The sequence below is a fragment of the Pseudophryne corroboree genome, chromosome 1 (assembly GCF_028390025.1).
Source record: "Pseudophryne corroboree isolate aPseCor3 chromosome 1, aPseCor3.hap2, whole genome shotgun sequence".
Taxonomy (NCBI): domain Eukaryota; kingdom Metazoa; phylum Chordata; class Amphibia; order Anura; family Myobatrachidae; genus Pseudophryne; species Pseudophryne corroboree.
The window spans coordinates 683,275,769-683,303,605 of record NC_086444.1 but is presented as its reverse complement, the minus strand read 5'-3'; the positions used below and the strand labels follow the sequence as shown (position 1 = coordinate 683,303,605).

The following is a 27,837-nucleotide window of genomic DNA, read 5'->3' as shown; positions in this document are numbered from 1 at the left end:
CATCAATCAACAAAGCTTTAAAGACTAAGGTGGCGGACCAACCTGTGGCCCGTCACTTTCTCTCAGCAGGACATACTCTGGCGCAATTGAAACATATCTTGATAGACCATATACCAGTGTCCATTAGAGGAGGCGACCGGGACGGTAAACTGCTCAAGTGTGAGAGCAGGTGGATTCACGTCCTGAACACCGTAGCCCCCTACGGCATGAATGAGCGACTTAACTGGAATGTATTTCGCTGACAGCCTCATTGCGAGGTTGTCCTTTTTACTGTTTTGTACCTTGTTTCATCCTTCCTATTATTTTCCTTGCAGGGACTTAGACTTTAGCAATACCTAGGCCCTTGCAATGTGTTTGACTTGCACCCCAATCATGCCAGCCCACGGAACTTTTCCATCTATTGGCGCCTTGCATGTTGCTGCTGTGGGCCGTTGCGGTCATTTGCTGTACATCAAATGCATTTTCCATAGTCCGTGTATCTGTGTGTTTGATTTTAATTCTTATTACAGGATTATGCTCTTTTGTTTGACTGTAGGCGCCCGCGGTGAGGGCCGGGGAGATCAGTCAGAGGTATCCGGCAGTTGGCCCGGCAAATAGACGCGTCGCCAGGGCAATGGGACGCGTTGCTAAGGTAACCAAAGCGGATGCCGTCTGACGTCACCGGACGTGGCGCACCCGCGGCTGGCGGAAGCACACGCCGGACCCGGCTCTCCCATGGAGTAGTGACATGTCTCCTATTTAGGTGAGTGTAATACACATGTAATGTTTGATTGTCCACTTTTCATGCCTGCCTTGAAAACGGTGCATTGCACCGAAACGTCGGTCTTGCATGGCATTCTTATGATGGGCTTGATCCAATAAACAGCACCTTCATTTTCATTTACCTCGAGTGCCGCAGTTTTTCTACTTGCTACAATTTCTTCACTGAAGGCACCGCACATTACCTACATCAGCGACGAGTGACGGTTCAATTCTGCAATTTTATATATATATATATATATATATATATACACACACACACGTATATATTATATATACATGCATGTGCTCCCTATATGAGATTCTTTTAAATTTACCACCGAAATTTTATTTTCTTTGTAGTAATTAAAGATGTTATGATTTGAATTTTAGGGCCCCACTGTCTTAAGTACCCCGGGCCCCCCAAAGCCTTAATCCAGCTCTGGGGGGAGGGGGTAGTAGTAGGGTCTGACACGCTGGGCGGAGTAGCACTGTGCCGGGCGTCCCACAGCGTCAGAGTATTGCTGTAGCCGATGTCGTCCCCCTCCGTACAATGGCCCTCATTCCGAGTTGTTCGCTCGCTAGCTGCTTTTAGCAGCATTGCACACGCTAAGCCGCCGCCCTCTGGGAGTGAATCTTAGCATAGCACAATTGCGAACGAAAGATTAGCAGAATTGCGAATAGAAAATTCTTAGCAGTTTCTGAGTAGCTCCAGACTTACTCAGCCATTGCGATCAGTTCAGTCAGTTTCGTTCCTGGCTTGACGTCACAAACACACCCAGCGTTCGCCCAGACACTCCCCCGTTTCTTCAGACACTCCCGCGTTTTTCCCAGAAACGCCAGCGTTTTTTCGCACACGCCAGGAAAACGGACAGTTTCCGCCCAGAAACACCCACTTCCTGTCAATCACAGTACGATCACCAGAACGATGAAAATTCCTTGTTATGCCGTAAGTAAAATACCTAACTTTTGTGTAAAATAACTAAGCGCATGCGCTCTGCATTAAGCGACTAATCGCAATATAGCGAAAATCGGCAACGAGCGAACAACTCGGAATGACCCCCAATGAGTGGTCGGCACTGCAGCCCAGGGGCAGCAGCTGCCGCTGAGTCCTGCAAATGTAGTTGTTTTTATTTCCTGTCAGCAACACGTAAGCCTTTAAATGGTTAACACAACTTCAGAGCTTAGCATTGGAGCTGGTGTTCCAGTCTGAGAGGAGAGAGAGAGACACAACACAGATCCATACCTCCCAACTTTCGCTCCCGAAAAGGGGTCGTGGCCTATGAAAGGGGGCGTGGCTTAGCGGGAGGACCCGCGATCGCGAGCCACGCCCCCGTTTTCGTCACTGAGGGGGCATGCCCAGCGCTCTGTGAGCCGCTGGCATGCTCCCTCTCCCTCCACCTAATAGACGCTGTGTGCATGCGCACAGCGTCTATTCGCTGCTGCTCTGCTAAGCAGAGCAGCGATTGACAGAGCCTCCCAACTGACCCCCCCCACCGCGGGACACTGTGGCCCGCGGGTGGGACAGCGGTACAGTCCCCAAAAAACGGGACAGTTGGGAGGTATCATTTGCAAGTCGCCCCTGCACCTGTGTGTTTCAGAAGACTACACAGACAGCGACAGCAGCAGCGCAGCCTGGGGGGGTTGACAATTAGTCTGACTCTGAGCAAAGTTGGTCACGTGCCGGAGAGACGTCAGAGCGAGGCTTGGAAATTGGAACGCAGTCCGGGGGCAGTCACATGACGCGGGTGAGTGCTGGCTGCTGCTTCTGTTTGCGGTTTTGAGAGTCTGGGAAGAGTCAGTCGGTCGGCACTGGCAGGTGCCTGAAGGGGTGACAGCGGAACGTTATCGGGTGTGGCGTGACCTGGTTGGCATGGAAGAACAGAGGAAATGTGTGGTGGTGACCGGTAAGTGAGAATCGCAGCAGGGGTGTCTTCCTTATATTGACAAGTGGAGGGAGTACGCTGTAACACTCAGCTGCCGCCTCCTCTCATTGCTATGCTTTGTGATTTCCCCCCCCCCCCCCGTTAATCTCAGCGTTTATTATATACTATCCGTGCACTGTCCGCGCCACTTGTTGATGAATACGTGTGGCATGCACATCGTTTCATGCAGATGAATTCCGCTATACAATATTCTTGTCACCAGAGCCGGCCTTAGGCATAGGCAAACTAGGCAAATGCCTAGGGCATTTGGTATGCTTAGCGGCACCAGCAGCTTCTGCTGATTAAAATGATATGCGGCATGCCTATTTTTTGTGTGTGACTGCGGCTGTATCTGCATACAAAATGCTACGTTGCGTGTATTCCTGGAAATCACTGTAATGTAGCATTTCGTATGCAGATACAGCAGCAGTAGCACACAGAATATAGGCATGCTGCATATCATTTTAATCAGCAGAAGCTGCTTGTGCATCCTAGCCACATAGTAATGCAAATAATATGCATTTTCATAAACAAAAGGCACCCGACGTTAGCAGAGCTGCCAGCTGACTCATGCCAGGCATCTCCTGCAGAATTAGTGGCGGTGCTAGGGGGCATCAGCCAAAATCTTGCCTAGGGCATCATATTGGTTAGGGCCGGCTCTGCTTGTCACCACTAGCCTCAGCGCAGCTATCGCATTTCCTGCAACATGGTGGGTTTAGAAATACTCGCAGTGATGAATTGATGTGACACTGAGCAGCTAATAGTGAGTCAGTGCATGTAGTGTTTTTACGGTGTATAACCTTTGAGTAATTGGCTTAAAGCCACAAAAGGAGGATATTAACTAATTGTTGGTGTCAACCCCCGCATTCGATTTCATGGTCCTTTTATAATTCAGATTTATTTTATTAGTGCGGTATATACATGGGTGCATTTATGTTGGCTTTGGCAATATGCTTCAGATGCAGCGCATTTTCTTGGAAGAAAGTTTTAACATCAGTGATTAATTTGTTGATAAATCTGATAATGGGTGGATAGTAAAATATTTGTCTTTTAAAGCTCAGACAACTTAAACATTTTATGCCTTATATGGTATTTGTCAGTGCTCCATTTGAGCTGCTGACTTATTGCCTAGAATCGCCCCTGTGTGTGCCTCTAGGGTTGCTATCCCTTCAATCATGGACACATACTGTATGAGTTATACAGGTAAGAGGCGGGATGTAATGCCGCTGGAGTTCGGCGGCTTAGCGAGATGCCGGACGGACTCAGACTTTTTTGTAAAGGGGCAATCACTTACAAGGCATGGCTTTGCCTTGTAAGTGATTACCCCTTTAAAAAAAACCATCCAAGTATGGCTGGCATCCCACTCAGCCGCCAGATTGTCCTGATGAGCTGATGCCGTGCCGCAACTGCAGTGTGTACACAATCGGGCCAACAAGTGAGGAACGTGACCTCCATGACATTTATCATTCAAGAAGTAACAATAATTGTGTAGTGTGTATACAGCAAATTGGATGTTTAAGGATCATTGTATTTTTCAGAAAATAAAAATAAAATAAATCTTGGATCATTCCTCTCATCGGTATGGTTTGTATCTAGCTTTACGGTTTCGGATAAAGATGCCAACAGCTCAGTTCCAAATGCACACATTTTTAAAAGTGAAACAGCCCCGCTCTCCCCATTTTCTGCACAGTAGACTTTTATTACTAGTGAACTGATTATTAATTAACTTAGCTGTTTTATAACCTATCTTTTACACCGACCTTAAAATCTGCACTGTAGCATTTTTAGGATTTTAAGTGGAGTTGTTGTAGTTAGGCCTCATAATTCAGTTTTTTATGATCTCCTAATACAGTGGTTCTCAAACTCGGTCCTCGGGACCCCACACAGTGCATGTTTTGCAGGTAACCCGGGAAGTGCACAGGTGTATTAATTACTCACTGACGCATTTGAAAAGGTCCACAGGTAGAGCTAATTATTTCACTTGTGATTCTGTGAGGAGACCTGCAAAACATGCACTGTGTGGGGTCCTGAGGACCGAGTTTGAGAACCTGTGTCCTAATACATAGGTCTGCAAACTCTGTCCTCATTACCCCACACAGTGCATGTTTTGCAGGTCTCCTCACAGAATCACAAGTGAAATAATTAACTCCACCTGAGGACGTTTTAAAATGTGTGAGTAATTAATACACCTGTGCACCTGCTGGGTTACCGCAAAACATGCACTGTGTGGGGTAATGAGGACCGAGTTTGAGAACCTATGTTCTAATACAGGCATTCCCAACCGCGGTCCTCAAGGCACACCAACAGTGCAGGTTTTAGTGATATCCAGGCTTCAGCACAGATGGTTAAATCAAAATAACTGAGGTACTAATTAAGTCACCTGTGTTCAAGCCTGGATATCACTAAAACCAGAACTGTTAAGGGCCCTACTCACTGGCCGACCCGCCGCCGAGCTGCCCGACGGCGGATACGGCCGACGAGCGACCCGGCGGCGGGGGGGCAGTGACGGGGGGAGTGAAGTTTCTTCACTCCCCCCGTCACGCGGCTGCATTGAAGTGCAGGCAAATATGGACGAGATCGTCCATATTGGCCTGCATGCACAGCCGACGTGAGACCAGCGATGAACGAGCGCGGGGCTGCGCATCGTTCATCGCTGGAGTCTCCACACTGAAAGATATGAACGAGTTCTCGTTCATTTATGAACGAGATCGTTCATATCTTTCAAAAATTCGGCCAGTGTGTAGGGCCCTTAAGTGTGCCTTGAGGACCGAGGTTGAGAAACACTGTTCTAATAGGACTGTGTTGAAAGATTTTAGGGTCTGTTAATTACTACGTTTTTTCATGCAGAAACAGAAGTTTCTGCACCATTATGTGTTCCTGCTATTTCCAAAAGCTAAACCATATCTCGTGCTTTCAGCTAAGTAACGCAAAATGCAGCACTCCCCATTATTCTTAACCACCAGGTTAACTGGCTAATGTTTTTTCCAAAAAATGTGCGGAAATGGTTGTTTTTTTCTGATTGAATTAGGTAAAACTTATCCAAAACGATTTAATAAAAACATTTTTTTATAAAGTAACATTTGTAAAATAGTTAAAAACAAAAAACAAAAACCTGGAACATCATCATCTGAACATTGCTACAGCGCAACTTTTCCCGACTCCTTGCTCCTCTCTAGCATCCGGGGGTCTAGAGCAGGCATGTCCAAACTGCGGCCCTCCAGCTGTTGAGAAACTACACATCCCAGCATGCCCTGACACAGCTTTAGCATTCTCCGACAGCAAAACTGTGTCATGGCATGCTGGGGTATGTAGTTTCACAACAGCTGGAGGGCCGCAGTTTGGATATACCTGGTCTAGAGGAAAGGTGATTGCTGCTTTTTAACATTTCCCCAGCGGCCGCTAATGTCTGCTGCCACAGGGTGGCGGGTGGTGCTGCCAGGCTGACCCTATCAGCAGTGATCGGCAGGCACAAAGGGCAGGGGACAGGGAGGTTCATCTGAGAGCGGCAGCTGCTGGAAGATTCTCTTCCCGCAGCTGCCCAGTGGCCCTCATTCAGATGTGGACAGAGTAGCGGCTCATGCAGCAAAGTACCGGTGCGCAGTACAGGTCTGCAACGTCAGTTGTGCTATGGCATCAGACGTCAGTGAGCCATTTGGGGGCAGGCAGGAGGTGGTGATGGCCTCCATTTCTCCAAACGTAGATGTGTCGCCGCTATTGCAGGGGAGGGATGAGTCTCGGATCTCTATCGGTGGATGAAGATTTCTTGGCCTCTAGGTAAGACTCACGGCGATGGGCTTGTGTGACCACACAGGTCACACCGATGGTGTCTGAGATGAGCGAATACTGGGCCCTTGTATGCAGTTCGGATTATACCCCTTTAACACCGCACAAATAACCTGGTATTGACCCGGCATATTGCCGGGTCGGCGTGCGGTGTGAAAGGGGCATTGCCGAAATCGTGGGTCGCCTGACCCGGCAATTCAACCCGGGTATAAAGCAGTGTTATACCCGGGTTGAATACCGGGTCAGTGGCTGTGTAAATGGGCTCCCGGGTCGATGCGACCCAGGACCCGTTTACTAGATAGGGAGAGGCGGCGCGGAGGTGAGCTCATCTCACAGCGCCGCAGCCACCTCCGCCGGCTCCGCCCCCCGCTACTATGGCAACCCGCCCAGCTTATTGCCGGGTCGGGGAAGCCAGCAGCAGCTGCCAATGCCGGATCCCACCCGGGAAGGACCCGCTTCCAATTCCCGGGTGGGATCCGGCATTGGCAGTGTGAAAGGGGTATGAGTAATGCAACAGGAGGCGTGACACCTTCTGCTGCATTACCATATAAATGCTATCACTTCTTCTATGTAAGATTTCCATTTTAAAATTACTGGACAGGGGGAGTGATGAGGGCTATGATCAAAACCACAGTAGGGATACAACAATTTTTAAGCCCCTCATTCCCTTTATATGGCTCATAATCCCCTCATACCCCTATACGTATGTCTAAGCCCCCTTGTGCGCATTTATGTGCCAGGCAGATGGCAATGCTATCAATCCCCCAGCAAGATACAGTATTTCAGAAGCCAGTTCCCCAATGTAAACATTGTCTTAATTGTTTGTTACATAAATAAATAAATTGCAGAACATAAGGTGCATACACACGGAGCGATATAACAGCGATTTTGACTATATAGTCAAAATCGCTCAGAAAGTTAGTGCATATCTCTCCATGTGTACACAGCCAGCGATAGCGATGCGCGTCCCCGACAGGTCGCTATCGCTGCTAAAAATAGACTGTGCAGGCAAGTCAATTTTGGCTATATCGCTGGAAAAGAAAAAGCATCCCCTTGCTTGAATGAGTTAGCCAAAATCGCCCATAGCCAAAATCTCTGGTAAAGTTAGTCAAAATCTCCTACTGCCAGTTCAAGGGAAATCGCTCAGTCAAAATCTCTCATAGTCAAAATCTCTCCGTGTGTATGCACCTATAAATTAAAAGGAGACTTCTATGGATGCATTTTGTAAACTATCGCATTCCAGAGCTTAGTGCATATAGGAAATTGGGCCCAAACGTCAAAAATAGCTTTTTGGAGGTTTGACTGCACTTTTGATGTATCCTGCCCTTAGTGTTGCAAATTATTCATGGGTTAAGTTAAAACCCCAAGGTACTAATGGAAGAGATGTACTGTACGTGTCCAAAACATGTACATACAGTTGCTGCAATAAGTACAAATTTAAACTTTCTCTGACGTCCTAGTGGATGCTGGGAACTCCGTAAGGACCATGGGGAATAGACGGGCTCCGCAGGAGACTGGGCACGCTAAAAGAAAGATTAGGTACTATCTGGTGTGCACTGGCTCCTCCCTCTATGCCCCTCCTCCAGACCTCAGTTAGAATCTGTGCCCGGCCAGAGCTGGGTGCTCCTAGTGGGCTGTCCTGAGCTTGCTAGAAAGAAAGTATTTGTTAGGTTTTTTATTTTCAGTGAGATCTGCTGGCAACAGACTCACTGCTACTTGGGACTGAGGGGAGAGAAGCAAACCTACCTGCTTGCAGCTAGCTTGTGCTTCTTAGGCTACTGGACACCATTAGCTCCAGAGGGTTCGAACACAGGGCCTGACCTCGGTCGTCCGTTCCCGGAGCCGCGCCGCCGTCCCCCTTGCAGAGCCAGAAGACAGAAGAGAAGCGATGAAATCGGCGGCAGAAGACTCCTGTCTTTATTAAGGTAGCGCACAGCACCGCAGCTGTGTGCCATTGCTCCCACAGCACACCACACACTCCGGTCATTGTAGGGTGCAGGGCGCTTGGGGGGGGGCGCCCTGGGCAGCAATAAAAATACCTTTGGCATAAAAATACACATAATACAGTCTGTGACTGTATATGTGTAAAACCCCCGCCATTTTTAGTCAGAAACAGGACAGAAGCCCGCCGCTGAGGGGGCGGGGCCTTCTTCCTCAGCACACCAGCGCCATTTTCTATGCACAGCTCCGCTGGAAAGAAGCTCCCCAGGCTCTCCCCTGCAGTATCCTGGTACACAAAGGGTGAAAAGAGAGAGGGGGGGGGGGGGGCACATAAATTTAGGCGCAAAATTTGTATATACAGCAGCTACTGGGTAAACACTGAGTTGTAGTGTAATCCCTGGGTTATATAGCGCTGGGGTGTGTGCTGGCATTCTCTCTCTCTCTCTCTCTCTCTCTCTCTCTCTCTCTCTCTCTCTCTCTCTCTCTCTCTCTCTCTCTCTCTCTCTCTCTCTCTCAAGGGCCTTGTGGGGGAACTGTCCTCAAATAGAGCATCCCCTGTGTGTGTGGTGTGTCGGTACGCGTGTGTCCACATGTCTGAGGTAAAAGGCTCCTCTAAGGAGGTGATAGAGCGGATATGTGTGTGACAGGGTGTCTCCGTCGACAACGCCGACACCTGTTTGGATATGTGTAAGTGCTAAGGTGAATTTATTGCACAAAAGGTTAGGGAACAGACAGGAAATCTACCCATGTTTGTCCCTATGTCACAGAGACTTTGAGTCTCTCAATGCTCACTATCCAAAATAACAAACACTGGTATCGACACGGAGTTTAACTCCACTGTCGATTACAATAATGCAAAGTTACAGCCAAGATGGCTAGGAGGTATTCAATATATGATTATTGAAATAATAGATGATTTGCATATCACTGATGACTCATCTGTCCCTGACACGAGAGTACACATGTTTAAGGGGAAGAATGCTGAGGTAAATTTCCCTCCTCTCATGAGGAAAAAGAGCGGGAATCTCCAGACAAGAGACGGCAGCTTCCCCCAAGAGAATTCTCAGGCTGTATCCTTTCCCCACTAGGGCCAGGATATGTTGAGAATCTTCCCCTGGGTGTCCTGTTTGCACAGACGGTAGCACTTGCTATTCTCAGGGATCCTGCAGATAGCGTGCACATTCTAGTATACTACCCAGACCGGCGATTGTGTCGGCATGGGTTTATAGCGCTGTGGCAGCGTGGACAGGTACCTTATCAGCAGAGATTGAGACCCTAGTATGCATATAGATATAAATATATTAAAGATGCTGTCAAGTGATAGATATATAGTTATAAAGCATGCCCAAAGAGACATGAGTATACTGGCTCATAGTCAAAGCTATGTCGATCTCTGCTTGACGTGTCCTGTAGAATATGCATTGGACAGATGATGCCGACTTAAGAGGCATATGGAAGGCTTAGGATTGTGTGGAGAAGGGTTCTCGGGCCTGGTCTCCACAGCTATAGCTGGTAATTCTGCTAGTTTGCCTTATATTCCTGCACAGCCTAAGAAAGCACGACATTATTAAATGCAGCCTTTCGAATAAAGAAACAAGAAAGTCTGAGGTGCGTCCTTTCTTGTCAGAGCCGGGCAGCTAGTTCCCAGGAACAGAAGTCCTCCCCAGCCCCTACAAAAATCCACCAATGTCGCTGGGGCTCCACAGGCGGAGCTAGGCCCGGTGGGGGGACGCCTTCGTAAGTTCAGCCACAAGTGGGTTCACTCCCTGTTAGATCCCTGGGCAATAGATATTGTGTCTCAGGGATACAAGCTGGACTGTGAGAAGATGCCCCCTCACCGACGGCCCTGCGGGCTTCCCCCCAAGAGAGGGAGCCAGTGTTAACTGCAATTCACAAATTGTATCTTTAACAGGTGGTGGTCATGGGTCCCCTCCTTCAACAAGAGGGTGTTATTATTCGACCATGTTGTAATCCCGAAACCAGACTGTTCGGTCAGACCCATATTGAATTAAAAATCCCTGAACATATACCTGAGAAGGTTCAAGTTCAAGATGGAATCGCTAAGAGCGGTCAGTGCAAGCCTAAAAAGGGGGAGACTTTATCGTGAATCGGGACATAAGTGATGCATACCTTCATGTCCCCATTTATCCACCTCATTAGGCGTACCTCAGAATTGCGGTACGGGATTGTCATTACCAATTTCAGATGTTGCCGTTTGGTCTCTCCACGGCCCCGAAAATATTCACCAAGGTAATGGCGGATATGATTGTGCTCCTGCGGAAGCAAGGTGTCACTATTATCACATACTTGGACGATCTCCTCATAAAAGCGAGATCATGAGAGCAGTTGCTGAACAGCGTATCGCTTTCTCTGGAAGTGTAATGGCGACACGGCTGGATTATATATATTCCAAAGTCGCAGTTGGTTCCTACAGCTCATCTGCCTCTCCTAGGCACGATCCTAGACATAGACCAGAAAAGTGTTTATCTCCCGATAGAGAGAGCTCAGGAGCTCATGACACTGGTCAGGAATCTATTAAAAACAAAACAGGTGTCCGTGCATCACTGCACTCGAGTCCTGGGAAGGATGGTGGCATCATACGAGGCCATCCCCTTAGGCAGGTTCCATGCGAGGACCTTCCAATGGGACTTACTGGACAAGTGGTCCGGATCACCTCTTCAGAGGCATTGGTTAATCACCCTATCCCGCAGGGCCAGGGTGTCTCTCCTGTGGTGGCTGCAGAGTGCTCACCTTCTCGAGGGCCGCAGATTCGGCATTCAGGACTGGATCCTGGTGACCACGGATGCAAGCCTCCGAGGGTGGGGGGCAGTTACACAGGGAAGAAATTTCCAAGGTCTGTGGTCAAGTCAACAGACTTGCCTTCACATCAATATCCTGGAACTAAGGGCCATATACAACGCCCTAAGTCAAGCGGAGATCCTGCTTCGCGACCAACCGGTTCTGATCCAGTCAGACCGCAGGGGTTCATGTAAACCGCCAAGGCGGCACAAGGAGCAGGGTGGCGAGGGTAGAAGCCACCAGAATTCTTCGCTAGGCGGGGAATCAAGTAAGCGCACTGTCAGCAGTGTTCATTCCGGGAGTGGACACCTGGGAAGCAGACTTCCTCAGCAGGCACGACCTCCACCCGGGAAAGTGGGGACTTCATCAGGAAGTCTTCACGCAGTTTGCAAATTGATGGGAACTGCCTCAGGTGGACTAGATGGCGTCCCACCTCAATAAAAAGCTAAAAAAGGTTTTACGCCGGGTCAAGGGACCCTCAGGTGATAGCTGTGGTCGCACTAGTAACACCGTGGGTGTTCCAGTCGGTCTATGTATTCCCTCCTCTTCCTCTCATACCCAAGGGCTGAGAATTGTAATAAAAGGAGGAGTGAGAACAATATTCTTTGCTCCGAATTGGCCAAGAAGGACTCGGTACCCGGAGCTGCAAGAAATGCTCTCAGAGGACTCAGGGCTTCTGCCTCTCAGACAGGACATGTTGCAACAGGGGCCCTGTCTGTTCCAAGACTTACCGCGGCTGCATTTGACGGCATGGCGGTTGAACGCCGGATCCTAGCGGAAAAGGGCATTCCGGATGCAGTTATTCCTACGCTGATAAAGGCTAGGAAAGACGTGACAGCAAGACTTTTTCACTGTATATGGCGAAAATAGGTTGCTTGGTGTGAGGCCGGGAAGGCTCTACAGAGGAATTCCAGCGGGGTCGATTCCTGCACTTCCTACAGTCAGGAGTGACTATGGGCCTAAAATTAGGATCCATAAAGGTCAAGATTTCGGCCCTATACATTTTCTCTCAAAAAGAACTGGCTTCACTGCCTGAAGTTCAGACGTTGTTCCGGGGGTGCTGCATATTCAACCTCCTTTTGTGCCACCGGTGGCACCTTGGGATCTTAACGTTGTGTTGGATTTCCTGAAATCCCACTGGTTTGAGCCACTTAAGACCGTGGAGCTAAAATATCTCACGTGGAAAGTGGTCATGCTATTGGCCTTAGCTTCGGCTAGGCGTGTGTCAGAATTGGCGGTTTTGTCATGTAAAAGCCCTTATCTGATCTTCCATATGGACAGGGCAGAATTGAGGACTCGTCCCCAATTTCTTCCTAGGGTGGTATCATCGTTTCATTTGAACCAGCCTATTGTGGTGCCTGCGGCTACTAGGGACTTGGAGGATTCCAAGTTGCTGGACGTAGTCCGGGCTTTGAAAATGTATGTTTCCAGAACGGCGGGAGTCAGAAAGTCTGACTCGCTGTTTATTCTGTATGCAGCCAACAAGGTTGGCGCTCCTGCTTCGAAGCAGACTATTGTTCGCTGGATCTATAGCACGATTCAGCTGGTTCACTCTGCGGCTGGATTGCCGCATCAAAAATCGGTGAAAGCCCATTCCACAAGGAAGGTGGGCTCTTCTTGGGCGGCTGCCCGAGTGGTCTCGGCTTTACAGCTTTGCCGAGCTGCTACTTGGTCGGGGTCAAACACGTTTGCTAAGTTCTACAGGTTTGATACCCTGGCTGAGGAGGACCTTGAGTGTGCTCATGCGGTGCTGCAGAGTCATCCGCACTCTCCCGCCCGTTTGGGAGCTTTGGTATAATCCCCATGGTCCTTACGGAGTTCCCAGCATCCACTAGGACGTCAGAGAATTTACTCACCGGTAATTCTATTTCTCGTAGTCCGTAGTGGATGCTGGGCGCCCGTCCCAAGGGGGTCATTCCGAGTTGTTCGCTCGCAAGCTGCTTTTAGCAGCTTTGCACACGCCAAGCCGCCGCCTACTGGGAGTGAATCTTAGCTTATCAAAATTGCGAACGAAAGATTAGCAGAATTGCGAATAGACACTTCTTATCCGTTTCTGAGTAGCTCCAGACTTGGCATCTGCGATCAGTTCAGTCAGTTTCGTTACTGGTTTGACGTCACAAACACACCCAGCGTTCGCCCAGACACTCCTCCGTTTCTCCAGCCACTCCCGCGTTTTTCCCAGAAACGGTAGCGTTTTTTCGCACACACCCATAAAACGGCCAGTTTCCGCCCAGAAACACCCACTTCCTGTCAATCACACTCCGATCACCAGAACGAAGAAAAAACCTCGTAATGCCGTAAGTAAAATACCTAACTTCATAGTAAATTTACTTGGTGCAGTTGCACTGCGGACATTGCGCATGCGCATTAGCGCCTAATCGCTCCGCTGCGAGAAAAAAATAACGAGCGAACAACTCGGAATGACCCCCCAAGTGCGGACTCTCTGCAATACATGTATATAGTTATTGCTTAACTAAAGGGTTATTGTTATGAGCCATCCGTTAAATGAGGCTCAGTTGTTGTTCATACTGTTAACTGGGTATGGTTATCACAAGTTGTACAGTGTGATTGGTGTGGCTGGTATGAGTCTTACCCTGGATTCCAAATCCTTTCCTTGTTGTGTCAGCTCTTCAGACCTCAGTTAGGGAAACTGTGCCCGGGAGGAGGGGCATAGAGGGAGGAGCCAGTGCACACCAGATAGTACCTAATCTTTCTTTTAGAGTGCCCAGTCTCCTGCGGAGCCCGTCTATTCCCCATGGTCCTTACGGAGTTCCCAGCATCCACTACGGACTACGAGAAATAGAATTACCGGTGAGTAAATTCTTATTTCTCTGACGTCCTAGTGGATGCTGGGAACTCCGTAAGGACCATGGGGAATAGCGGCTCCGCAGGAGACTGGGCACAAAAGTAAAAGCTTTAGGACTACCTGGTATGCACTGGCTCCTCCCCCTATGACCCTCCTCCAAGCCTCAGTTAGATTTTTGTGCCCGGCCGAGAAGGGTGCACACTAGGGGCTCTCCTGAGCTTCTTAGTGAAAAGTTTAGTTTTAGGTTTTTTATTTTCAGTGAGACCTGCTGGCAACAGGCTCACTGCATCGAGGGACTAAGGGGAGAAGAAGTGAACTCACCTGCGTGCAGAGTGGATTGGGCTTCTTAGGCTACTGGACACCATTAGCTCCAGAGGGACCGAACACAGGCCCAGCCTCGGAGCTCGGTCCCAGAGCCGCGCCGCCGGCCCCCTTACAAAGCCAGAAGCAAGAAAAGGTCCGGAAAAATCGGCGGCAGAAGACATCAGTCTTCAACAAGGTAGCGCACAGCACTGCAGCTGTGCGCCATTGTTACTCAGGCACACTTCACACTCCGGTCACTGAGGGTGCAGGGCGCTAGGGGGGGGGGCGCCCTGAGCAGCAATGTAAAACACCTTGGCTGGCATAAATACACCACATATAACCCCCAGGGCTATATGGGTGTATTTTAACCCCTGCCAGAACTCACCTAAAAAGCGGGAGAAAAGGCAGCCGAGAAGGGGGCGGAGCCTATCTCCTCAGCACACTGGCGCCATTTTCCATCACAGCTCCGCTGGAAGGACGTCTCCCTGACTCTCCCCTGCAGTCCTGCACTACAGAAAAGGGTAAAAAAGAGAGGGGGGGCACTAATTTGGCGCAGTTTTATACTAACAGCAGCTATAAAGGGAAAAGCACACTTTATTGTGGTATTCCTGTATATATATATATATATAGCGCTCTGGTGTGTGCTGGCATACTCTCCCTCTGTCTCCCCAAAGGGCTAGTGGGGTCCTGTCCTCTATCAGAGCATTCCCTGTGTGTGTGCGGTGTGTCGGTACGATTGTGTCGACATGTTTGAGGAGGAAAATGAGATGGAGGCGGAGCAATTGCCTATTATACAGTTGTCACCCCCTAGGGAGTCGACACCTGAGTGGATGAGCTTGTGGAAGGAATTGCGTGACAGTGTCAGCTCCTTACGACAGACAGTTGACGACATGAGACAGCCGGCTACTCAGCTTGTGCCTGTCCAGGGGTCTCAAACGCCATCAGGGGCTTTAAAACGCCCGTTACCTCAAATGGCAGACACAGACACGGATTCTGACTCCAGTGTCGATGATGAGGAGACAAACGTGACTTCCACTAGGGCCACACGTTACATGATTGAAGCAATAAAAAATGTATTGCATATATCTGATAATACAAGTACCACTAAAAAGGGTATTATGTTTGGTGAGAAAAAACTGCCTGTAGTTTTTCCTGTATCCGAGGAATTAAATGAAGTGTGTGATGAGGCGTGGGTTTCCCCCGATAAAAAACTGATAATTCCTAAAAGGTTATTGGCATCGTACCCCTTCCCGCCAGAGGATAGGGCACGTTGGGAAACACCCCCTAGGGTGGATAAAGCGCTCACACGCTTGTCTAAACAGGTAGCACTACCCTCTCCTGATACGGCCGCCCTAAAGGAACCTGCCGATAGAAAACTGGAGAATATCCTAAAATGTATATACTCTTAGTGTTCACTCTAGGAATTTTTTAGGGCAGGGTGCTGATCACGGGGAGGGCACATTTTTCATTCGGGAGGGCACATTTTTCATTCGGGAGGGCACGATTATGTCCATACTGTAATGCTTAGACATGTGTCTTAACTAAAAATGAGTACAAAGACTCATGGTTTTTTGTTTGTGCACCCATTTTATTTAATGTTTACCTTTTACATGCGGACAAGGATTTGAAAGTGAAGAGTGTTAAATAAAAGTATTTGTGGTCCATTCATCACCAATGTAGCTCTACTGTATAGATTACAACTACAGTGTTCTATCATCCTGCACCTGTCACAACTTGTGCAGTTATTCTTTCCTGCCAGGGGTGTCGTCCTCTGCTCTGGTGCTTCTATCACTCTGGTCTTTATTTCAGTGGTAGACTTGTGATAGAAGCACTAGAGTACAGAACGACACCCCAGGCAGGAGGAACTGCACAGGTTGTGAAGGTGCTAAAATAAACACTAATCCTAGCATTTTATACAAGTTATAATAATAGTACCATGTGGATTGGATGCAGGTAGCTGATCAAACGTCCTACAGGTCATCTGGAGTAGATGTAGGTGTCAGCTGTTCAAAACAGAAGGGTCCAACTATTTATGCAGGCTCAGGCGGATGCCGTCTTGTCACTGGCTGTAAATATCCTCTTAGGCGCTGTGCTGAAGCTGAAACAGAACCATGCAACATAAACTGACTGCATGTTATCAGAGTCCATTTGTACTGCATTCCTAGTTCTTCAAAGCACAGCTTATTCCTTGGAGTAGAATTGTAAGACCACCATAGATTTTTAGTCTCGTACAATTCTTCCCCACAAAAATAAGGGCTTGTGCTTTGAAGAACTAAAGAACACAGCAGAAAAGGGACTCTGTTAACAGGATTATGGACATACTAGGGCCACTCCACCACCTCTAAGTAGGAATACTCTCCCTCCTCCCACATTTTCTTGGTACTCTACCTTTTTGAACTGGAAAGTTGGGCTCCAAGTAGCTTGGGTGGCTCAGGTGCAGAGTCCTCGGTTGTCATCTGAAATGTTGAGTGCAGATTTGGTAACTGAAGAAGAGCAATCGCCACAGCTGTCCAACTATTTATGCAGGCTCAGGCGGATGCCGTCTTGTCACTGGCTGTAAATATCCTCTTAGGCGCTGTGCTGAAGCTGAAACAGAACCATACAACATAAACTGACTGCATGTTATCAGAGTCCATTTGTACTGCATTCCTAGTTCTTCAAAGCACAGCTTATTCCTTGGAGTAGAATTGTAAGACCACCATAGATTTTTAGTCTCGTACAATTCTTCCCCACAAAAATAAGGGCTTGTGCTTTGAAGAACTAAAGAACACAGCAGAAAAGGGACTCTGATAACAGGATTATGGACATACTAGGGCCACTCCACCACCTCTAAGTAGGAATACTCTCCCTCCTCCCACATTTTCTTGGTACTCTACCTTTTTGAACTGGAAAGTTGGGCTCCAAGTAGCTTGGGTGGCTCAGGTGCAGAGTCCTCGGTTGTCATCTGAAATGTTGAGTGCAGATTTGGTAACTGAAGAAGAGCAATCGCCACAGCTGTCCAACTATTTATGCAGGCTCAGGCGGATGCCGTCTTGTCACTGGCTGTAAATATCCTCTTAGGCGCTGTGCTGAAGCTGAAACAGAACCATACAACATAAACTGACTGCATGTTATCAGAGTCCATTTGTACTGCATTCCTAGTTCTTCAAAGCACAGCTTATTCCTTGGAGTAGAATTGTAAGACCACCATAGATTTTTAGTCTCGTACAATTCTTCCACACAAAAATAAGGGCTTGTGCTTTGAAGAACTAAAGAACACAGCAGAAAAGGGACTCTGATAACAGGATTATGGACATACTAGGGCCACTCCACCACCTCTAAGTAGGAATACTCTCCCTCCTCCCACATTTACTTGGTACTCACCTTTTTGAACTGGAAAGTTGGGCTCCAAGTAGCTTGGGTGGGTCAGTTTATGTGCGTTGTCCTTGGTTGTTGCTCACAATCTACAGTACAGGTGTTTCTGATTGTAGAGTGTGGTCGGTGGCCAGCTGTGTGTGGTCTACAAGAAAATATTCTTCTTTGCTTTTTCATCCAGTGCTTTACCGCCTCTCTGTAGTTTACCTTGCCATTTAGCTTAATGGCTAATATGCTGTTGACATTTTCCACCTTGAGACGGTTTCTGTGATCTGTTAAGATTAATTTAACTTGCGAAAAAGTTCTTTCAACTTCAGCAGTTGAGAGTGGTAGAACACAGCCAACTGAAACAAGTTTCTGAATTAGAGGAAATGCTACGCCAATTGTGTCTTCAAATTTTTCTAAAGTCTTGTACACGTTGACCATGGACAATCTTTCATTATCAGAATTTTCTTCTTCCGTTTGTAAGAATACAGATTTAAAGTCTTCCCATTCTGATAACAGAAGATCTTCGTCCAGTTGATAAAAATCAGCAAGCTGTGCCATTTCGGCCACACCATAAAATCCCACACCTTTGTCTGCATTAAGATGCCTCATATCTAAGACACTTAGATGATCAAGTATAGCTATATTATGCATCCTCTCTGAAATGTTTTGGACCAATAGATCTAGAAAACACCTTGCATCTTCTTCAAACTTACAATTTTCTGCTGCTATAGGAGCCTGAATTCCTATTTTTCTTGCAGCATTTTCCAGGTTCCTGCAAAACTGACCCCCAGGCTTACGCTTTAAATTTTTCAAAGCACCAAGCGTAATGGAAACATTGCTGTGTATTGTAGACAAGTCAATATCTCTTCTTTCAAAGATTAAAACTAATTTGGAAAGCAGGCTCAGTACATCACAAAGAAAGTGAATTAATTGAAAAAAATGAAAATTTTTCAGATGTTTGAGAAGTCCTTCAGCAGTTGGCCCACTCACACCACTTGTAGTCCTTGACTGTCCAGTTACAACAGCATTTTCCAAATCGACAATGATCGAATGATAATTAATTCTTATTGAATTAATAGCATTTTCATGTGATAGCCATCTTGTGTGGCTAGCCTTTTTTATTTTTGTTCCCTTACATTTAGTAAATACTCTTTGTATTTCTTCCAAAGTTTTGCTCCTCACAGAGCTGTATTTATAGTATTTGTAAATACTTGTTAATACTTCATCCATTTTCAGGAAAGGATTCAAAGATTCAAATGTATTTTTTGTTGCAAGAGCTAAACGATGATTGTGACAATGTATTGAAATAATCTTATTATTTTTGGCCTTTAGTTTGGCTGCTACTCCATCACGGTGACCAACCATTGAACTGGCGCCGTCACTTCCAAAGCCTACTAATTTCTCAAACCCTCCACAGTCTTCTATAGTCTGTGAAAGAGCATTGAAAATAGTTTCTGATTTTCCATCTGGAATTTCTGTATCATTAATAAAGGACACACTGACTTCTCCATCTTTTATATATTTTGCAGCAGTTGCCAAGTGTTTTCTGTTGCTGACATCAGTAGTTTCATCTGACATAACTGAAAATGATGGACTCTTCTGTAAAGACAAGATAACTTTCTCTCTTTGAACACTGGCCATCGAATTAACAAATTCGTTGATTGTTTGGTAGCTTGTATATGAGGCATTTTTAGATTTGTTCAGAGGGGCTAAAACTGGAGACTTTAATTCTTCTATACAGAAAACAACAAATGGTTTAAAAACAGTTGTATGTGGTATATTATGCTGGATTAGAAAATCCAGGCACTTCATAGCACATTCCACAGCTTTGAATTCCTCTGACTCTGGTCTATTTTTTCTGTTCTGTGAAGCCTCAGCATTACAACCGATTATTTCAGTTTGCATTGCTGCCTTGTGCATCTCGGAAACAGAATGCTCCTTAATTTTATCGCGCCTTACTGTGCTCATCCCACTATTCATCCATGGAGATTTGTTGTATTTTGTGTCGTTCAACAGATGTTTTAAACACAGCTTGCAGAGTAGAGATTCTCTTTCACCATTTTTTTTACAACTAAGCCACGGAAACTCTCTTTTCCATTTTATTTGGAAACCAACTTTATGTTTTGACTTTTTTTTTGGAGAAGCACTAACCCCAATGTCATTTATTATATCTGTATCTTCATTAGAAGAGCACCTTTCTTCAGATAGGTCATCATCCAAAATAATAGGGGGTGAGGTGTCACACTCTAAATTCTGAGAACAGTTGGCAAGAGAGATGGAGGATTGAGAATGCACATCTATGGTGTTTTCATTAACAATGACATTACATGACGTCGATACCGAGTCATCTACATTGCTGCAATTTGTGTTAACTGTGGCCAGTGAATTATCTTGGGAAGTGCATTGATTATCTGTGGGTACAGGATCAGAGGTGCTGGGTACAGGATCAGAGGTGCTGGGTACAGGATCAGAGGTGCTGGGTACAGGATCTAACTCTGCTGCATTTATTTTCTGTAATTAATAAAAATCATAATCTAAATTCAAATATTTGTTACACTTTCTTACAGGGGTTTAAAATGGGTGTATGTAAATGTTTTCCTACCTTCTTTTTTCCTGAAAACATTTGATTGATTTTCAAACATTTTTTGCCTATTTCCTTGGTTTTTCTTTCATGTTCTTTCACTTTCCTTTTAAGAGTAGGCATGTTTTCTAAAAATAAAAAAAAATAAAAACACTTAACACACTCAAGCTCCCTAGAATGAGAGCCACTGTACTCTCCGTACCAGCAAACTCACCTGAGACAAGTTGAGGTCTCCTGTCATTCAAGCCAAGAGGATCAAAGAAGGATCAATATGCTTATTTGGAGCCTGTGGTGTGGAGTGATGCACAGTTGGTTCAATGGTTGGTCAACGTGATGGAGTACATAGAGACGAGGATGAGGATGAGCCAGCTTTCTGTGGAAGAACAAAACACTTTAACACACTCAAGCTCCCTCGGATGAGAGCCGCACTGTTTACTCTCAGTACCAGCATACTCACCTGAGGCAAATTGAGGACTCCGGGGATGCCGAGAGGATCAAAGAAGGAGCCAGAATATGCCACTTTGGAGCCTGTGGTGTGGAGTGATGCGCCAGTTGATGCAGTGGATTGCTTAACGTGATGGAGTACACAGAGGCGAGGATGAGGATGAGCCAGCTTTCTGTGGAAGAACAAAACACATTAACACACTCAAGCTCCCTCGGATGAGAGCCGCACTGTTTACTCTCAGTACCAGCATACTCACCTGAGGCAAATTGAGGACTCCGGGGATGCCTAGAGGATCAAAGAAGGAGCCAGAATATGCCACAGTGGTGTGGAGTGATGCGCCAGTTGATGCAATCGGATTGCTTAACGTGATGGAGTACACAGAGATGAGGATGAGCCAGCTTTCTGTGGAAGAACAAAACACTTTAACACACTCAAGCTCCCTCGGATGAGAGCCGCACTGTTTACTCTCAGTACCAGCATACTCACCTGAGGCAAATTGAGGACTCCGGGGATGCCGAGAGGATCAAAGAAGGAGCCAGAATATGCCACTTTGGAGCCTGTGGTGTGGAGTGATGCGCCAGTTGATGCAGTGGATTGCTTAACGTGATGGAGTACACAGAGATGAGGATGAGGATGAGCCAGCTTTCTGTGGAAGAACAAAACACTTTAACACACTCAAGCTCCCTCGGATGAGAGCCGCACTGTTTACTCTCAGTACCAGCATACTCACCTGAGGCAAATTGAGGACTCCGGGGATGCCGAGAGGATCAAAGAAGGAGCCAGAATATGCCACTTTGGAGCCTGTGGTGTGGAGTGATGCGCCAGTTGATGCAGTGGATTGCTTAACGTGATGGAGTACACAGAGATGAGGATGAGGATGAGCCAGCTTTCTGTGGAAGAACAAAACACTTTAACACACTCAAGCTCCCTAGGATGAGAGCCGCACTGTTTACTCTCAGTACCAGCATACTCACCTGAGACAAATTGAGGACTCCGGGGATGCCGAGAGGATCAAAGAAGGAGCCAGAATATGCCACTTTGGAGCCTGTGGTGTGGAGTGATGCGCCAGTTGATGCAGTGGATTGCTTAACGTGATGGAGTACACAGAGACGAGGATGAGGATGAGCCAGCTTTCTGTGGAAGAACAAAACACTTTAACAAACTCAAGCTCCCTCGGATGAGAGCCGCACTGTTTACTCTCAGTACCAGCATACTCACCTGAGGCAAATTGAGGACTCCGGGGATGCCGAGAGGATCAAAGAAGGAGCCAGAATATGCCACTTTGGAGCCTGTGGTGTGGAGTGATGCGCCAGTTGATGCAGTGGATTGCTTAACGTGATGGAGTACACAGAGATGAGGATGAGGATGAGCCAGCTTTCTGTGGAAGAACAAAACACTTTAACACACTCAAGCTCCCTCGGATGAGAGCCGCACTGTTTACTCTCAGTACCAGCATACTCACCTGAGGCAAATTGAGGACTCCGGGGATGCCGAGAGGATCAAAGAAGGAGCCAGAATATGCCACTTTGGAGCCTGTGGTGTGGAGTGATGCGCCAGTTGATGCAGTGGATTGCTTAACGTGATGGAGTACACAGAGACGAGGATGAGGATGAGGATGAGCCAGCTTTCTGTGGAAGAACAAAACACTTTAACAAACTCAAGCTCCCTCGGATGAGAGCCGCACTGTTTACTCTCAGTACCAGCATACTCACCTGAGGCAAATTGAGGACTCCGGGGATGCCTAGAGGATCAAAGAAGGAGCCAGAATATGCCACTTTGGAGCCACAGTGGTGTGGAGTGATGCGCCAGTTGATGCAATCGGATTGCTTAACGTGATGGAGTACACAGAGATGAGGATGAGGATGAGCCAGCTTTCTGTGGAAGAACAAAACACTTTAACACACTCAAGCTCCCTCGGATGAGAGCCGCACTGTTTACTCTCAGTACCAGCATACTCACCTGAGGCAAATTGAGGACTCCGGTGAGCCGTGAGGATCAAAGAAGGAGCCAGAATATGCTGCTATGGAGCCTGTGGTGTGGAGTGCCAGGAGTCAGAGGTGCAGTGATGGATGTGACAGATAGTGTGTCATGTGATTGAGTACATAGAGACGAGGATGAGGATGTGCCAGCTTTAGAAAAAAAAAAGAAAGTAATAAATGTGGACAGATTTTTCAATTAACTTATAGAATTTTAAGTGTTGCACCTTATGTCATGAGGATGCTGTATGATTTGGGGGCCCTTAATTATTATGGTCATCATTTATGATGACCATTCAATAATGGCCCCCAAGTCATAAAGTAAACTGGGGCAGATGTATTAAACTTGGAGAAGTGATTATAGTGCATTAGCCAGTCAGTTCCTGTCATGTAAAACCTGTAATGATTGGATGGTGCATTCATATTTATGCTAGCTATCACTACTCCAGGCTGTTCCTGATGGTTCTGAACATTCGGACAGGTTACTATTCCCACTTATAGTTCGCATGGATAGATAATCATGAAAAATGTGAAAAAAAAAAAAATGTGAAAAGCACAGGAAGAATATACAAACTCCACACAATAGGACCAATAGTCCAACAGAGTGCAGTGGGTCATGCAATGGTAGCTTTTTTAAAATATATATTTATTCTATTTTGTCCCCTAAATCTCTTCAACATACAACTTAATGAACTTATAAAATATAAAACCACTTGTGACAGTCTACTCACACCTTAAATGTGGCTGCACAGATTTGTTATATAAAAAGCAAGGTATTTCAGCTAATAAGAAGACTATATATATATATATATATATATATAATGTTATTTGCATATTCCCTCACACCCCGGTCTGTATGTACCCTCCCCTCACACCCCGGTCTGTATGTACCCTTCCCTCACACCCCGGTCTGTATGTAACCCCCCCCCCCTCACACAAGGTCTATGTATCCCCCAGACCCTGGTCTTTGGGGGATACATAGACCTTGTGTGAGGGTGGGGGGGGTTACATACAGACCGGGGTGTGAGGGGAGGGTACATACAGACCGGGCCCCGGTCTGTATGTACCCTCCCCTCACACCCCGGTCTGTATGTAACCCCCCCCACCCTCACACAAGGTCTATGTATCCCCCAAAGACCAGGGTCTGGGGGATACATAGACCTTGTGTGAGGGGGGGGGGGGGTTACATACAGACCGGGGTGTGAGGGAAGGGTACATACAGACCGGGGTGTGAGGGGAGGGTACATACAGACCGGGGTGTGAGGGAATATGCAAATAACATTATATATATATATAGTCTTCTTATTAGCTGAAATACCTTGCTTTTTATATAACAAATCTGTGCAGCCACATTTAAGGTGTGAGTAGACTGTCACAAGTGGTTTTATATTTTATAAGTTCAAGTTGTATGTTGAAGAGATTTAGGGCTCAAAATAGAATAAATATATATTTGAAAAAGCTACCATTGCATGACCCACTGCACTCTGTTGGACTATTGGTCCTATTGTGTGGAGTTTGTATATTCTTCCTGTGCTTTTCAAATTTTTCAAGATTAACTATCCACGCGAACTATAAGTTATAGTTCGCGTGGATAGTTAATCTTGAAAAATGTGAAAAAAATAAAAAATGTGAAAAGCACAGGAAGAATATACAAACTCCACACAATAGGACCAATAGTCCAACAGAGTGCAGTGGGTCATGCAATGGTAGCTTTTTCAAATATATATTTATTCTATTTTGAGCCCTAAATCTCTTCAACATACAACTTGAACTTATAAAATATAAAAACCACTTGTGACAGTCTACTCACACCTTAAATGTGGATGCACAGATTTGTTATATAAAAAGCAAGGTATTTCAGCTATATAAGAAGACTATATATATATATATATATATATATATATATATATATATATATATATATATATATATATATATATATATATATATATAATGTATTCTTATTTGCATATTATGTACCCCCCTCACACCCCGGTCTGTATGTACCCTTCCCTCACACCCCGGTCTGTATGTACCCTCCCCTCACACCCCGGTCTGTATGTACCCTTCCCTCACACCCCGGTCTGTATGTAACCCCCCCCCTCACACAAGGTCTATGTATCCCCCAAAGACCAGGGTCTGGGGGATACATAGACCTTGTGTGAGGGGGGGGGGGTTACATACAGACCGGGGTGTGAGGGAAGGGTACATGCAGACCGGGGTGTGAGGGGAGGATACATACAGACCGGGGTGTGAGGGAACACTGGTACAAGGCACAACACTTATCCACAGCTATATATTGTACAAAGAATCCCTCTGAGATGGGAGTACCACTGTTTTATTCTGAAAGAACTGCACTATAAAACACAGATAGTATTGCATTGCAAGTTACCGTTACATTTCTGCTCTATTTCAGTTCGTCATTGTATGGGTTAGAGGGGGCTTCTCCACGTGAAACAAAGAATGATCTATGTACTACCGTACTGAGTACTTACATCACAGAGGGGGAGCGCTGATCACCCAGCCCCACTTGCGGAGCGGTATTAAAGATGGCGGCCGGGTGATCCTCCCTGGCGTCTCCTTTTAAACATTCATCCACACAGGTGGGCTGGGTTTGCCTCGGCGGGAGAGGCAAACCCAGCCCTCCTGTCTCACCAGACCCTGAGCAGACCTATAGAGGACGCTGACAGCTAATGACAGGGCGGGACAAGGCGGACGGGGAGGGGCGGGCCGCGGAGGTCTCCGTCTCGACACATGCACGGAGTCTCAGTGATAATAAAAATGCAGTGCAGTGTGCTTAGTGTGTTTGGCGGCGTGGCGGGGTCCAGCGGGCAGCAAAGTGCGGGGCGGGAGGGCGCAAACAAACGGGCAGGGCGGGATTCAGGGGTCTAAAAAAGGGGCAGGGCGCAGCGCCCTGTGAAAGACACCTAGAGTGAACACTATACTCTCACACGGGTGTTATACTGCGACCAGCTATCGCCTCAGCCTGGATGTGCAGTGCGAGCCTGGCGTGGTCGGATTCCCTGACTGAAAATATTGATACCCTAGATAGGGACAGTATATTACTGACTATAGAGCATTTGAAGGATGCATTTCTATATATGCGTGATGCACAGAGGGATATTTGCCGACTGGCATCAAGAGTTAGCGCGCTGTCCATTTCTGCAAGAAGAGGTTTATGGACGCGGCAGTGGTCAGGTGATGCGGATTCTAAAAGGCACATGGAAGTATTGCCTTATAAGGGGGAGGAGTTATTTGGGGTAGGTCTATCTGACCTGGTAGCCACGGCAACTGCTGGAAAATCCACATTTTTACCCCAGGTAGCTTCTCAACCTAAGAAGACGCCATATTATCAGGCGCAGTCCTTTCGGCCCCATAAAGGCAAGTGGGCAAAAGGCGCCTCATTTCTGCCACGTGGCAGAGGGAGAGGAAAAAGGCTGCAACAAACAGCCAGTTCCCAGGAACAAAAGCCCTCTCCCGCCTCCGCAAAGTCCTCAGCATGACGCTGGGGCTTTACAAGCAGACTCAGGCACGGTGGGGGCCCGTCTCAAGAAGTTCAGTGCGCAGTGGGCTCACTCGCAAGTGGACCCCTGGATCCTTCAGGTGGTATCTCAGGGGTACAAATTGGAATTCGATATGTCTCCCCCTCGCCGTTTTCTAAAGTCTGCTTTACCGACGTCTCCCTCAGACAGGGAGGCAGTACTGGAAGCCATTCACAAGCTGTATTCCCAGCAGGTGATAATCAAGGTACCCCTCCTACAACAGGGAAAGGGGTACTATTCCACACTATTTGTGGTACCGAAGCCGGACGGCTCGGTGAGACCAATTTTAAACCTAAAATCCTTGAACACTTACATACAAAGGTTCAAATTCAAGATGGAGTCACTCAGAGCAGTGATTGCGAACCTGGAAGAAGGGGACCATATGGTGTCTCTGGACATCAAGGATGCTTACCTACATGTCCCAATTTACCCTTCTCACCAAGGGTACCTCAGGTTTGTGGTACAGAACTGTCACTATCAGTTTCAGACGCTGCCGTTTGGATTGTCCACGGCACCCCGGGTCTTTACCAAGGTAATGGCCGAAATGATGATACTCCTTCGAAGGAAGGGAGTTTTAGTTATCCCTTACTTGGACGATCTCCTGATAAGGGCAAGATCCAGGGAACAGTTGGAAGTCTGAGTAGCACTATCTCAGATAGTGCTGCGCCAGCACGGTTGGATTCTCAATATTCCAAAATCGCAGCTGATCCCGACAACACGACTTCTATTCCTAGGGATGATCCTGGACACAGTCCAGAAAAAGGTGTTTCTCCCGGAGGAGAAAGCCAGGGAGTTATCCGAACTAGTCAGAAATCTCCTAAAGCCAGGCCAAATCTCAGTGCATCAATGCACAAGGGTCCTGGGAAAGATGGTGGCTTCTTACGAAGCAATCCCATTCGGCAGATTCCACGCAAGAACCTTCCAGTGGGATCTGCTAGACAAATGGTCCGGGTCGCATCTTCAGATGCATCAGCGGATAATCTTGTCACCAAGGACAAGGGTGTCTCTCCTGTGGTGGTTGCAGAGTGCTCATCTTCTAGAGGGCCGCAGATTCGGCATTCAGGACTGGGTCCTGGTGACCACGGATGCCAGCCTGAGAGGCTGGGGAGCAGTCACACAGGGAAGAAATTTCCAGGGTTTGTGGTCAAGCCTGGAGACATCACTTCACATAAATATCCTGGAGCTAAGGGCCATCTACAATGCTCTAAGCCTAGCAAGACCTCTGCTTCAAGGTCAGCCGGTGCTGATCCAGTCGGACAACATCACGGCAGTCGCCCACGTAAACAGACAGGGCGGCACAAGAAGCAGGAGGGCAATGACAGAAGTTGCAAGGATTCTTCGCTGGGCGGAAAATCATGTGATAGCACTGTCAGCAGTGTTCATTCCGGGAGTGGACAACTGGGAAGCAGATTTCCTCAGCAGACACGACCTCCACCCGGGGGAGTGGGGACTTCACCCAGAAGTCTTCCACATGATTGTGACCCGTTGGGAAAAACCAAAGGTGGACATGATGGCGTCCCGCCTCAACAAAAAACTAGACAGGTATTGCGCCAGGTCAAGGGACCCTCAGGCAATAGCTGTGAACGCTCTGGTAACACCGTGGGTGTACCAGTCAGTGTATGTGTTCCCTCCTCTGCCTCTCATACCCAAGGTACT

General features: G+C 47.1%; 2 protein-coding genes across 4 annotated transcripts in view; one reads left to right on the top strand and one right to left on the bottom strand.

Moving 5' to 3' along the window:
• Window positions 1-2,114: 2,114 nt before the first annotated feature.
• PGPEP1 (pyroglutamyl-peptidase I) overlaps window positions 2,115-27,837 on the top strand; it is a 99,299-nt gene continuing 73,576 nt past the window's right edge. The window contains exon 1 of one of the 3 annotated variants that reach the window (XM_063914752.1): window positions 2,115-2,645. In XM_063914752.1, coding sequence (XP_063770822.1) covers window positions 2,612-2,645 — 34 coding nt within the window. In that variant the 5' untranslated portion in view covers window positions 2,115-2,611. The remainder of the gene's footprint in view (window positions 2,646-27,837) is intronic. The other 2 variants (XM_063914751.1, XM_063914753.1) reach the window with 2 other exon arrangements.
• LOC134906884 (zinc finger protein 862-like) lies at window positions 17,510-20,591 on the bottom strand. The gene is made up of 3 exons (XM_063914750.1): window positions 20,433-20,591; window positions 20,240-20,346; window positions 17,510-20,148 (listed from the first exon to the last, which is right to left on the bottom strand). The coding sequence occupies exons 2-3, from the start codon at window positions 20,339-20,341 to the stop codon at window positions 17,701-17,703; spliced, it is 2,550 nt and encodes an 849-aa protein (XP_063770820.1). The 5' UTR covers window positions 20,342-20,346; window positions 20,433-20,591; the 3' UTR covers window positions 17,510-17,700.